The following is a 14,591-nucleotide window of genomic DNA, read 5'->3' as shown; positions in this document are numbered from 1 at the left end:
CTATAATTCAAAAGCACCTTATTGGCTGTAAGGGGTTTTGGCATATCCTGAGGGCTGGAAAAGGCACAACATTAATGCACATTGCTTCTTTCTTTCACACTGGTGAGCCCCTGACCAACAAATGAATTGATGTTATGGCATTTTCAGATGAGTACTATGCTGCAATTTACTGTGTCAGAAAGGCAGGAGAAGGGGAATGCTGCTGTTGTACCTTCACACTGCCCCTTGTAATTCTTTTTCCATCCATAGCAGCATTCAAACCGGGATCCGTAACGACAAAGTCCGGGCTGAATTCCAGAATGTCTTTGCTCTCGAAAACTGAGGGAGAAAAACACAGATGTGTCACCATTTTGTTAGAGTTCTGATCTGTCTTTTCCCCTCAGACCGAGTTAGAAACTTGAGAGCTGAAGTAGATGGCCTTCCAACCAACAAAATCAACAGTGATTCGTGAATGGTGGACGGTTCTCTTTCTCACATCTTTCACTAATGCCCATGTGACTCCCTGAGTAATTGAAGCTGCAGTCAGGGGCTTGGGAGTGTTACTTTCTGTAGAGTTACATTTTCTAGGGAGCTGGACTGGTGCATAATAATATACAGGAGCAGGTTCGGGTTCCACAGGTTGATTAACTTTGCTACAATTTCTGGCCTAGACTTTCTGAATATAAATAATACCAATTCCGGATGATGGTGAGACAATCTGACAATCGGTATTAATGTGGAGAGGCATTCTGCTCTGAAAAAAAACAGCCAGAGCTATTCCTTCAAATAGCCTGCTGTGATCCTGATATGCTCACTGGATGCCCGAAATCATTTAAATATAGTGGAAGGTAGTCAAGTTCTGCCCAACCAAGATATCCCTATGTTCCCACCTACTTACCTCTCCTATAGAGAACCCATCATTATTAACGTAGGACTGCATAAGGCATATGCATCAAAATTGGCCATTCACCCCATCCAGTCTATCCTGCATTTGAGCTTTGTTTCTTTTTAAAAATCATTTAAAGTCACCATTGTAATCATCTTCCTTAAGTGCTTGTCTAGTTTCCCCTTAAATGCATCTACTATTTGCTTTAATTTCCAGAGAGTTCCACATTCTCACCACTCTTTGAACCAAAGATTCCTTAGAGTGCAGAATGAGGCCATTCAGCTCATTGAGACTACACCAACTCTCTGAAAGAGCATCCCACCCAGAATCATCTCCTGTCCTATCCGCATAATCCCATGCATTGGCTAATCCACCTAGCCTACACATCTTTGGACACAATGAGCAATTTTTTTTAACATGGCCAATCTATTTAATCTGCACATCTTTGGACTGGGGGAGGAAATTGGAGCAGCCGGAGGAAACAAATGCAGACAGGGGGAGAATGTGCAAAGTCTACACAGACAATGGCCAGAATTGAACCCAGGTTCCCTGGTGCTGTGAGGCAGCAATGCTAACCACCTGTGTCACCATGCAAATAAGTTTCTTCAGCATGCCCTATTAGAATTCTAGCTTCTAGTTATGCTGTTCCCAACAAGAGGAAACATGGTCTTTGTAGTCAATTTATCAAAACATTTCAAAATTCAAAAGACCTCTGATGAGGCCAACCTTCAGCCTTCTTTATTTGATAGGAAACAAACCCTTTCCTGATACGTTTACCCACCCATTTCCGGTATCCTCCTTCTCTGCACCTTTTCCAATGTCCCCATATCCTTTTTGTAATATGACTATTAGAATTGCACACAGTACTCTATAGGATTTCACATAGCCATTTAATTTTATTTATTAGTTTTTATTGGTTGTAAAGTTTTTAGTTTTTTTTAAATGGCCCTGCGATCATGTGATGTAACTTTTAGTGATTGGCTATTTGTGTTTCAAGGTCCCTCTTTTCCTCTATCCTATTTAGACTTGCAGCTTCCAAGCAATAAGTGACTCCCTATTCTTCCTACCAAAATGTAATAACTCATGTTTATCTGTATTGAACTTCATTTGCTAATTATCTGCCCACTCTACAGGTTAATTAATGTCTTCCCGTAATTTGTTGCAGTCCTCCTCATTATTGACTATCGTCTCCCACTTCCCCCACCCTCTCCTCTGCTCTCCACAGTTTGAGATCTTCTGCAAATTTTGCAATTATTAATGTAAGTTGTGAGCAGCGGTGATCGCAGCACTGATCCTTCTGAAATACCACTTCTCACTTTCTACCACTCTTGTGAGACGTATAAGATGATGAATGGGATGGATAGGATAGAGGTGGAGAGACTCTTCCCGCTCAAAAAAGACAGTAGGACTAGGGGGCACAGCCTCAAGATAAAGGGGAGGCGGTTTAGAACGGAGTTGAGGAGGAACTTCTTCACTCAAAGGGTGGTGAATCTCTGGAATTCTCTGCCCGTTGAAGTGGTGGAGGCTGCCTCGCTAAATATTTTTAAGAAGCGGGTTGATGGGTTTTTGATAAGAGAGGGGATTAAGGGTTATGGGGAGAGGGCGGGAATGTGGAACTGAGCCACGACAGATCAGCCATGATCTTATTGAATGGCGGGGCAGGCTCGAAGGGCTAGATGGCCTACTCCTGCTCCTATTTCTTATGTTCTTATGTTCTTATGAATAATGACCTTTCACTCCCACTCTCCGATTTCTATATTGAGGACAGCTAGCAACCCATTTTGCTTCAAGTTGCTTTACTGAGCCTTGACAGTGTCCGATTGGTAATAAGAGATCGTAAAGGTGAAAGGTCACTTGGTAGAGTCATTCTGCAATATTGTTTTAGCAGAGACTAATTTTAAGTACTTAATTGAAGCTCAGTTTCTGGGCATTTAAAGGGATTCTGTCTTTCATAACGAAGCAACACATTTCCCTCTGAGGATCCCTCTGTTCCTATTCCAGTGTTGTTCTGCTTTGAGGAGAATCAGAGGTTGGGTGGAAATCTGGAGGGTGTGTGTGAGACAGCAGATCCAAAGAAAACACCTGACCCACAGTTATCCACACCATATAACATGAAGATTCCATTTGGATTTTGTTCATTGGCAGTGAGTGAGAAGGTGATATTTTCCCCCAATTCCATAACAGTATTCCAGCTTTTGAAACCTCTCTTGTGGGCTCATGCTACCTTTGGCACTGTCTTTTCCGTGAGCCTGAAGGTGATAACAGCATCAGGCAGCCTCTGATGACATTAGCGAATTAATGGTTTATTGTTGTATCAGACAGTCAAAGATGCATTGGTTAGACAGGTCTCTGTTCCACACGGACCCACGAAAGCACATGGAGAGAATCAACAACTTCTCCTGAATGGCTGGATTCTCATGAGTGCAAAGTGCTGATGGTTCCAGTATTATGGCTACAAAGAGCTCATCAACTTCACAAACTGAAAAGATGTTTCATTCCTTAGTGTCCAGATAGTGAATGATGTTCAACTTCCCTATTATGCCTGTCAATGTGCACTGTCTAGGGCATAGCCATTGATACTTTAATAGGGGAATATCTGTGTTGCTCAGTCAGAGTAATGTGATAGGTTGGCTGATTGGAGAGCAGGAACACCCGTTTCCACCATAATGACCTTTTAGGAATTCAAGGATGGAGGTTGAAATCAGGCATGGCCAGAATCTTAACAAATCACCAGAATTCTTAAGTCCTCTTTACAGCATCTTTGGCGGGGTTGGGGGCTGCGTGCCATCAGACAGGGCACCATTTTCAATCATCTAGCCATTTACATGATAAACAAATCTCTTTCAATTACCTTGTCATGTTCTCAGACAATCATTCCATTAACAATAATACTTCTAATATCCTCTCTGGAGAAGGCTATAAATATTAATCATATATTACACAGAAATTGGAGGCTCTCAGGCAGAAACTACACAAATGCACGCATGTTTAGTACATCTTATCCCTTTATTACATCCTACAACTAAGCTACCTCTTAACATTATGCCATCCCCTTGTGCTTACTTTCACTTGTGTCCCTATCCTACGTGGTGCTAGTGAAGAGAAGTTTATGGATGGGATTGTAGTGATAAAGATCTCAAGGACTGGTGTTACATGCCTCAATTAAGCTGATAATTTTTATTGTTATATCACTTCCATGCCCAGAATGCCAACGATGTCCAGACACAATAAGCAATGGCAGGAAGTTTGAGTTGCAGCATATGTAAGTCAGCTGCTTCAGCAGCATAGTTCAAAGTGCTACTAATACTGATTTTTGTTTTAGGTCTAATAAGAACATGGTATTTCATTATGTAGTCTTACATATAATTTACAGCACTGAAATGGGTTATTCAGCCCATCCAGTTTATGCCTGTACCTATGCTCTTCATCAACCATCTCCCACCTTAGTTCCATTAACCGTTTCAACATTTCCTCTTCCGCTCTCCCTCAGATATGTATCTCATTTCTCTCTAAATACACCATTAACATCAGTCTCTCCATCTGGTAGCAAATTCCACAAGTTAATTGTAGCAAGTACAATGGTTTGGATTTCCATTCTGTGAAGATGTGTAGGATGGAGGAGGGGGGGAAGGGTGGCTGCAGAGCATGGCAGCGATTCCATGTTACTGGCTGCATGATGTGCAGGCCTGCTGGCGTGTCCCCACTTCAGCCTATCTTCAGCGTGACAGTTACTCGCGGCAGATTGTCAGTAAGTTCAATTAAAGTGCTTATTGACGGCAGTCATTACATGGGGCGTGGAATTTTCTAGAGAGGAAACTGGCTGTGCCTAAGCCCAGCAGTTGGATGGTGGTGCCCTTCCCCTCCTCCTTTCCCCTCTCAGTGGTAGCCTGGAAGTTCTCAGTTCCTCTGCACCCTGATGTTCTGGTGTACAGGTATGGCTTCAGGCCACTCTGTGAGGTGTTCCCCCTCCCATATGATGACCACATTTTAACTTTAGCTTTTAGAAGGCTTCTGAATGTGCTTCTATCCTGGGGCAACCTCTTGCTTCCCCAAGCACATCGGAAGTGCTTATCACTACTGATGGGGCTGCCAACCACCCCCCCGCAGATCTCTGGGCACACCCATTGGCCTTTCAGACTTGGGAGTCTGCTCACTTTCTTTAAATAGACAGTGCTCCCAGAGGTAGCTACTTAATTGCCTAGTCATCTAAAATCTCTCTTGGGATCCTGCTACTGTCAGTTTCGGGTTTCTGACCTGCGTTTCATCTCAACTGCGGGATTGGGAGTTGAGAAAAATAATTCTGGCCAGTGGGACAGCACGATGTCACAGTGGTTAGCGCTGCTGCCTCACAGCGCCAGGGTCCTGGGTTCGATTACCGGCTTGGATAACTGTCTGTGTGGAGTTTGTATATTCTCCCCATGTCTGCGTGGGTTTCCTCTGGGTGCTCCGGTTTCCTCCCACACTCCAAAGATGTGTGGGTTGGGTGGATTGGCCGTGCTAAATTCTCCCTTAGTGTCAGAGGGGCTAGCTAGAGTAAATGTATGGGGTTATGGGGATAGGGCCTGGGTGGGAATGTGATCGGTGCAGACTCGATGAGCTTCTTCTGCACTATAGGATTCTATAATTCTATCACATCTCTGCATGAATTGGTCGTTCTGGATACCTGCATTCCATTTATGGCCCAGATTTTATTGTAAGAAGTCTCACAACACAGGGTTAAAGTCCAACTAGTTTATTTGATAGTAAACCCACAAGCTTTCAGAAACGCTGTTCCTTTGTCACGTGTGTGGAAAGTTCTAATCAGAGGAGGGCAAATAAAGTCACACATTTTACAGAATACTGATTAGAATGCAAGTCTTTATAGCTAACCTGCTATTCAAGTCTTAAAGATGCAGACAATGTGAGTGGATACAGCATTAAGCATCCACACACCTGACAAAGGAACAGCATTTCCCGAAAGCTTGTGGGATTACTATCAAATAAACCGGTTGGGCTTTAACCTGGCGTTGTGAGACTTCTTACTGTGGTTACCCCTGTCCAACGCCGGCATCTCTGCACCAGATTTTACTGCCAGTGGGTCGGACTTTTCAACCAACTCCAATGGAATGCGTGTAGACAGAAGAACAACGCAGACAAGTGCTTTAGTCTCTAATAAAAGCACCCTTAAACATGGCTAGAATTCCAGCACAGCAGGAATATTATTTCTGGTAAAGAGCCAAGTTTAGTTCTGAATTTGAAAAGCACAAATGGTTAATTATTTTCCACTGAGTTTTAAATATTTGTGTTAAGAGATATAGCTCAGGATTTTAATTTGCAAAGAGATTCTGGGTGGTGAGTGGTTCTTGATGTTGTTAGCATGAAGGTGGATGCTTTTAGGCCTGGGGCCTGATTTGTATATAACTGATGAGCTATCCAACTGGTAGTGCAGTAAATGGGCAACCCACTCATTTACCTGACACCACTCCTGGTGGGCTTCCCGAGGGCCAGCTAATGTTACAATGTGTCTCTTTAAGGGAGGTTGCACTTGTTGCTTGCAGACTTAATCGTTACACTGTTGTCAATCTCAGGAATGGCTAGGGGGCTGGTTCCAGATTTTTCAGCCTGGCTTTGTGGTGTTCCTGGTGGTGGAGGTCAGAGCAAGGGAGAAAATGCTATTCCTAAGCACTGGCATGAAGATACTCTGGAATTATTTCCACCAGGCTGGGAGAGGACAGAAACACTGAGCACTGGGGATGTCTGTTTGCCTGTTACAATCCTTCAATTACGTCAGTAAATGGCATAGTCATTGAGCTGTGACAACTTCAAGACTACCAGCTACTCATGTATGGCATCTTGTGTTAAACCTTTCCTCTTACTTTTACTCCATTTAAGTCCTTCTTGGCACCTTGACCCTGCAAAAGACATCTCCCCGGCAAAAGACATCTCCAAGGAAGGTAATCTTCCTGAGGACGCACTGTCACTATTCTATTCCTCTCTTGCATCAGCCAGCACAGAGGCTGGCACACTGGCACTGAATTGAAGGGGCCCCACAGTAGTTCACATTAAGTGAGAATGAGCTGCTGATGATGCTGAGGAGCTGGAAAGCAAGGTCACCTTCCGGTTCTCCTGGTTGAGACCAAGTGTGGGCTTCATGGGTCCAGCCTTGGAAAAAAGGCCCATGTGAGGAACGCCAGGAATTATTTCAGATACTGGAAGGCCTAGCAAAGTGCTACCAGTACATGGCTGAAAGTATTGCAGTTTGTGTGGAGTAAACTTACACTCTGGAGTCTATCATGGAGTTACCTGGCCAACTCAATGGACATTGCAGTTAAGCCTTCAGAGCTAAAGTTTGTGTTGCCTTTGCCACTTTGGTTGTCATCCACCTTAGAAAGCCTGATGGACCACATTGGTAGGTGACTGCAATGTGCCACTGCTTTTGACTTACAGTCCAGTTGAAGTGGCAGTGTAACAAAGAGAGGGCAATATGTTATCCAATCTCTGATATCAGAGCGGCTGCTTCTTCAACATCCTGTCAATCCATACCCACCATGGTACCAGGAAGCAAGCTGGCCTAGACTGCTCTAGCAGAAGCTGTGGTGTAATGAAACACAACTTGCTGATAGAGTTAAGCACTCAGACACAAGCACCTGAAGGGGCCTAATAGTAGCTTCTCTGGCCTTCCATCACTGGGTTGGAGCATCTCAAAGTGTCCCTCAGTGAGGAAGCTGCCAAGAAAAGCATTGTGCGTTGTACACTTGGGTGCTCTATCTGCTCTTAATTTATTCAATCTAGAAACTCATTGCCACTGCAATTCCTATTCAGGTGCAACATATATCCTGCATGTGTTCATTCTGCCCTTTCATATTGAATGGCATTCAGGGTGTGCACTGTATTTAAAATGTTCAATAAAATATTGGAATCGGGTACATTCACCTATTGATTTTTCAGCACCTGAATGACCATGTGATAAAGCTGAGGCTGACTTGAAATCGGCCATGATAGTATTAAATGGCGGAGCAGGCTCGAGGGGCTAAATTGCCTCCTCCTGTTCCTACTTCTTATGGTTTTAATTTTTATAACCAGTTTTGAAACTGGTGATGTGTATCGTTATCTAAAGTGTTGAAGTACCAAATACATGTTGAATTGATGGCTTGTCTTTGTGTGTTTCTGGCTAACTTCTGGACATTTTTGTTGCCCGTTTAGAAGATGATTTTGCAGGTGCTGCAACGTCTTTGGGTGTTTTCAAAATAATTTTAGCCCAAATATGGCTCGCTTAGGACAGGGAGGGCCAACAGCAAAGAAGATAGGAGAGAACAAGGGAAGCTGGAACAGCCAGGAGGAGGAGGAGGAGGGGGAGAACATGGCAATGCCAACTCCAGACCCTGCATTGGAGAACTCAACTATCTTGTCAGCCTCTTCTAAGCTGAATGAGCGTAGTTCTCCTGCAGTTTGCAATTAGAGTGCAACTTCTTTCGTAGGGCTGCTGACTACTTTTAAGTGCCACCAACACAACCTGCTTTTTACTTTCCCAACCAATATATAACGTAAATGGCATTGATTGTACTCCTGAACCATCTTAATGGCTTCTCAATGTAAATTTAAAGCGATATTTGAGACCAGAGGAACAGATTTACGTAGTGTGCTCTTGCCAACTATGAGCCAGATCATTTGCACACCCCTCCTCCCACCCCCCACCCCCCCCACCCCGGCCCCCATTCCCCAGCATCCTTACCTCTCCTTTGTGCATGTCTCCAATCATGTGCATATTTCATTGCAGCAGGAGTGTTCCCCAGAGCCCTTAAAGAAACCTTTAGCCCTTCTGCAAACCGGGGTCTCTCTCGCTCCTCTCTGTCACATATTAGTTTCCTTGCCCAGCAGTCAGTCAGTCTGTTAATTTGATCAGTCTCAAGTAACAACAAGAAAAATATTATATGTTGTTCTTCTGCTAAATTCCCTGGTTCCTGGCATGTTCCCCAGCTGTTATTGCCCTTATTGCACCCGCCTTGCCTCACTTCATTTAAATGTGTTTTCCTACAAGCTTCATTTTCACATCTGAATCAAAAGTTTATCGAAGATTTTAGTCGTCATTTTTCGTCCAGCACAGATTAGGCACTTTGCTCTGTTACTTACACAGCATTATTCCAATTATTGGATATTTTCTACCTCAGAAGGTACACTTTGACCTATCAGGATGGGCTGTTATAATATGCTTTCTTCCTCTACCTACGCAAGAAAGGATACAAGATGCTTATCTGAAATTTCTGTTTGCACTTTCTCAACTGTTAATTAAAACTCAAGGGAGTATCACTTCTCTCACAGCATATGGCTCGTACAGCTGTGAAAATGTTGAGGGTTGACATTGATCCCTTGAAATAAAGATCGACACAGCCAACCACAGGCACGGCATGGAACCAGGATAGAGCCCATCAGATATTTCCACCCATTACTATGCACCATACTGCAATGCTCATTCACATCACAAGTGTGAGTCCCAAAACAAATCTAAATATACTGAGCAGTAACTTCATCTTTGGTTAAAGAAAATGAGCAATGGTTTATGGAATTAAATTTGCACATTTTTGGAACAGAAAATGACAAACTATTGTGGGGTAGCATTTCTGCTTGATTCCATTGCTTTCACACCAAGATGCCAGTGCAAAAGATTGGGGAATTTTGTGAATTATGCCAAAATTCACTTGGATCGTATTTCCCACAATCTTTTTCCATTTGTTCAGTATTCAATTCTGCTCAGATCAGGACCTGCCCACAAAACTGGTCACAGTTCCAGGATGAAACAGGGTGATTTTGCTGATTGTACTGGTTTGGACAGTACACAGACATGTCCTACAGTCACTTAATACACCTATAAAATATAATATTAAATTCACTAAAACTTTGGCTAGTGATAACCAATGAAACTATTAAATTGTTCAGCATGGCTTTTTAAAAGTAATTTTCATTGATTTTAAATCGGGCAGTGGAGGACTGAACACCTTTGTTAAAAATGCTTATTTTTGGCAATCAATGCATTTTCAGCTGCATTAGTAAAACAGCATCAAAGAATACTTATTACTGAAAAAAAACAAAATGTTCTACTATACCGTCTGACTGCACTGATTTACAGAATATGTTATATCAATGATTATACAAAAGGCATTAGTAGAAATATGAAGTCTTACCTAACCAGAAAAATTTCAAACACTTTTTGGGTGTAATATTCTGGATGCAGAAAGTCTACCCTCATCTATTGACCTTTTGTCCATTTATTCAATGCAAATGCACAGAATTTAATGTCACATTGTCCAGACAATCTTGTTATTGACATTTCTTGAGGTGAATAGAAATACCTCAGCATTGGAAAGTAAGCATTTCATTCTATATTGTTAGCACTGCTGTCTCACTGTGTCAGGGACCTGTGTTCAATTCCAGGCTTCGGTCACTGCGTGGAGTTTGCACATTCTACTTGTGTCTGCGTGGGTTTCCTCCAGGTGCTCCGGTTTCCTCCCATAGCTCGAAACTTGAGCTGGTTCGGTATATTGGCGATGTTAATATAAGCCTACTTAAAAGTTTATTTATTAGTAACAAATAGACTTACATTCACACTGCAAAGAAGTTACTTTGAAAATTCCCTAGTCGCTACACCCTGGCGCCTATTCGGGTACACTGAGGGAGAATTTAGCATGGCCAATTCACCTAATCCGCACATCTTTGGACTGTGGGAGTAAAACCGAGCACCTGGCAGAAACCCATGAAGACACAGGGAGAATGTGCAAACTCCACAGAATGACCAAAGACGGGGATCGAACCCGGATCCCTGGCACTGTGAGGAAGCAATGCTAACCACTGTGTCACCATGCTGCTCTATTGTGACATTAATAAATAAATTTTAGTTACAAAACCTCTCCAGAAAATTATAACTGCTTATTGAATAGTGAAGATTGAATCCAAAATTTCATTTTAACTTTGATACAAAGTTTCCAGCTTTTAATGAGCAAATCCAGTTAATTGTAAGGGAAAAAGAAATTCACTTCAGTAAATTCTTGTTTTGTCTTCTTTGTTAACAATATTCTTACCTGTTGCTTTCTGTTTTCCCACTGACAGCAAGCTCTGCAAATGCTAACAGACTTATCCACACGCACTGCAGCATCTTTCTCTTGAAGCCCTTTATAAAATACTCCACTGGGTAAGCACAATCTAAATACTTCCAGCTGGAAATTCTTCAGCTTCTTTTTCTCTCTTCACACACTCAGTGCTGCTGCTGGTGTCACTATTGCACTGAAAGGATCCTCTCTTGTTGCTTCTCACTGCCCCCAACCACCACCACCCCTCGCCCTCCCCCCCCCCCCACCCCCCTTCCCCAGCCCCAGCCACCCCCTCCCCGACTGCTCAGTGGTAGTTATGTAAATGATACAGTCTGACAGTCTCAGGAAAGCAGCACTCGATGACGTTTTTTGCTCTCAATGATTGCCTGCAGTTCTTGGGGTGGGGAAATTGGAGCAGTACAAATTCCTGAGTTTGGCTTGCTGAAGTGAATTGCTGAAGGGAAGGTGGGTCAGAGCCAAAGGGTTCCAAGCCCTGCCTCCCAGATACAATAATGGATTGATTGATGCAGCACGCTCCGTTGCCCAGCCAGATAGAAATCCCAGTTAAAGCCCCTGTTCCACCTTCTTAAATTGGTACTGTGTTGATTTAATGGACTTATGAAAGAGCGTAGAAAGGAGTAAGTTAATTTATCCAGAAAATTAAAGGACACTGATCATGTTTGTATTTCTGCACAATTCAATCATTTGATTTCTACAATAAACAACTTCCCTTTATAATGGTTGGGGGAGGGGGACACAGAATTTGGCCTGGAATCCAAGAATCGATTTTATGCCGGTGCCAATTTCCTGTGGGATCTTCGGCTGGTGCCTGCCATGGCAGATTGGGAAACACACTAGAGGCTGGCATGAAACTGATTTGCGTCCCGCTAATGGGATTCAGATGAAGGCCTGATCGGAATCTTCCACCCACACTGGATTCTCCATGATAGAGTCATAGAGGTTTACAGCATGGAAACAGGCCCTTTGGCCCAACTTGTCCATGCTGCCTTTTTTTTAAACTCCTAAGATAATCCCAATTGCCTGCATTAGGCCCATATCCTTCTAGACCCATCTTACCCATGTAACTATCTAAATGCTTCTTAAAAAACAACATTGTACCTGCCTCTACTACTACCTCTGGCAGCTTGTTCCAGACACTCACCACCCTTCGTATGAAGAAATTGCCCCCTGGACACTTTGGTATCTGTCTCCTCTCATCTTAAACCTATGCCCTCTAGTTTTAGACTTTTGGGGAAAGATATTGACTATCTGGCTGACCTGTGCCCCTCATTATTTTATAGACCTCTGTAACATCACTCCTCAGCCTCCTATGCTCCAGAGAAAAATGTCCCAGTCTATTCAGCCTCTCCTTATAACCCAAACCATCAAGTCCCAGTAGCATCCTAGTAAATCTTTTCTGCACTCTTTCTAGTTTAATAATATCCTTTCTATAATAGAACGACCAGAACTGCACGTAGCATTCCAAGTGTGGCCTTACCAATGTCTTGTACAACTTCAACGAGATGTCCCAACTCCTGTATTCAATGTTCTGACCAATGAAACTAAGCATGCCAAATGCCTTCTTCACCACTCTGTCCACCTGTGACTCCAGTTTCAAGGATTGATGAACATGTACCCCGAGATCTCTTAGTTCTATAACTCTCCCCAATGCCTGAACATTATCTGAGTAAGTCCTACCCTGGCTCAATCTACCAAAATGCATCACCTTGCATTTGTCTAAATTAAACTCCATCTGACATTAGTCAGCCCACAGGCCCAATTGATCAAGATCCCATTACAATCGAAAATAACTTTCTTCACTGTCCACCATACCACCAATCCTGGTGTCATCTGCAAACTTACTAATCATGCCTCCTATAACCTCATCCAAATCATCAATATAAATGACAAATAACAGTGGACCCAGCACTGATCCCTGAGGCACACCACTTGTCACAGGCCTCCAGTTTGAAAAACAACCCTCTATAACTACCCCTCTGGCTTCTGTCAAGAAGCCAGTTTTGCATCCATTTAGATACCTCACCCTGTATCCCATAAGATTTAACATTATGCAACAACCTACCATCAGTATCTTATCGAAGATCTTGCTAAAGTTCATGTAGACAACATCAACTGCACTGCCCTCATCTACCTTCTTGGTTACCCCTTCAGAAAACACAATCAAATTTGTGAGACATAATTTTCCACTCACAAAGCCATGGTGACTGTCTCTAATTAGTCCTTGCTTCTTTAAATGCCTGTAGATCCTGTCTCTCAAAATACCTTCCGACAATTTACCTAACACAGGCTTTTTCCTGCAGCCCTTTTTAAACAAAGGCACAACATTAGCCACTCTCCAATCTTCAGGCACCTTGCCCATGACTATCGATGATTCAAATAACCCACAATTTGAATAATACCAGCAGGTAAACATGCCAGTCCGGAACAATGTGGTGTGCAGAATCTGGGGCTCACCTGAAGAATACCTGGGTCTGCCTCTGGTGTTTGGGTTGGAGGCCATCAGCAGTCCTGCAGTGGGTGGGGAGAGCACCTACAGGTGGATGCGGTGATTTTTGGAAGGTCCATCTTCCAGCCTCAGCGTGTTCCTGAAGATCCACCTTCTTTCTTCAATGGTACATTAGAGATGTTGGGAGTCTTTTAAATATGGCACTGGGATATGATGGCGGGACACTCACCACCGTGGCTGCCCCACCATGGAATAAGCGCTAAACTGCTGAGCGCATAATTAATACAGTTGGAGCCAGATGATATGACATGGTTTCCCTTTGGCCTCTGCAGCAGAAAACACTTCCCATTCCCACTCCTGCCATGGGATGTGGTCCCAGATGGGTGAACTTTTCCCTTAGGTTTTTTAAAGCAGTGGGATCACCCCGCTCTCTGCCATGCCTTTGCCATAACCCTAGTTTTCTTCTCCTTTTCTTTGCTCTTCTGAACACAATGGTTCAAGCTGTAGTTCAGCTCCATATTTCATTTCCATTGGCATCAAGGCTACTTTCTGCTATCATAATGAGCTGGTAAGTCTTCACAATGTGATCTTAGACAATGATTTCACTGATAATCAATGAGCTACTTCATTGAACCTTCCCTCACATGCAAACCTTCCCTGAATAACAGACAGAAGTCAAATTTCCTTGAACGTGGCATGCTTGAGAGTAAGACCCTGGCAATCAGTGAGCGAGTATGCCGTGAAGAATGACCATGAGAAGGGGATTATAGACCACAAATTTTGTAGGGCTATGGCTTTGCTATCTTCCTTTATGCCTGTAGTGTGGTCTGTCCTTGTTAATGGAATTTACAGTGTTGTGACTGATCCTTGGGTGAAGTCCCCCAATTTGTTATGTTCCTGGGTGAAGAGGGATGAACTGAGTCCATTCTTTATTCAAACCCCTAAGCTGATTGCATCAAGGTTCACTTAAAAAAGATTCCCTTCCCTTGGGGATATCTTTTACCAGTACATGTTTTAAAAGGAGCCAATTTAACCAGGTTTTTTTGAGTTAAGTAAAGAGTAAGTTCACTACTTATTAAAATGCAAAAAGAAAATAAATAAAATATAACACACATTCACAGATTACAAATGACAAGTGAGTCCAAAAATAAAAGCTAAAAAATATATATGAATCATTCTTTCATTTGTCCATGAGGAG

At 42.9% G+C, this 14,591-nt stretch overlaps 1 protein-coding gene across 1 annotated transcript in view; it reads right to left on the bottom strand.

Moving 5' to 3' along the window:
- Positions 1-11,156, bottom strand: part of egfl6 (EGF-like-domain, multiple 6) — a 74,329-nt gene extending 63,173 nt beyond the window's left edge. The window contains exons 1-2 of the mRNA XM_080204007.1: positions 10,918-11,156; positions 212-318 (exon numbers count right to left, since the gene is read on the bottom strand). Of these exons, the coding sequence (XP_080060133.1) occupies positions 212-318; positions 10,918-10,991 (181 nt within the window). The 5' untranslated portion in view covers positions 10,992-11,156. The remainder of the gene's footprint in view (positions 1-211; positions 319-10,917) is intronic.
- Between the last annotated feature and the right edge of the window lie 3,435 nt (positions 11,157-14,591).

Source organism: Carcharhinus amblyrhynchos, chromosome 15 (genome assembly GCF_965287045.1).
Source record: "Carcharhinus amblyrhynchos chromosome 15, sCarAmb.v2.hapA, whole genome shotgun sequence".
NCBI lineage: Eukaryota > Metazoa > Chordata > Chondrichthyes > Carcharhiniformes > Carcharhinidae > Carcharhinus > Carcharhinus amblyrhynchos.
Note: the sequence above shows the minus strand (reverse complement) of the source record. Positions and strands in the feature narration are given on the sequence as shown.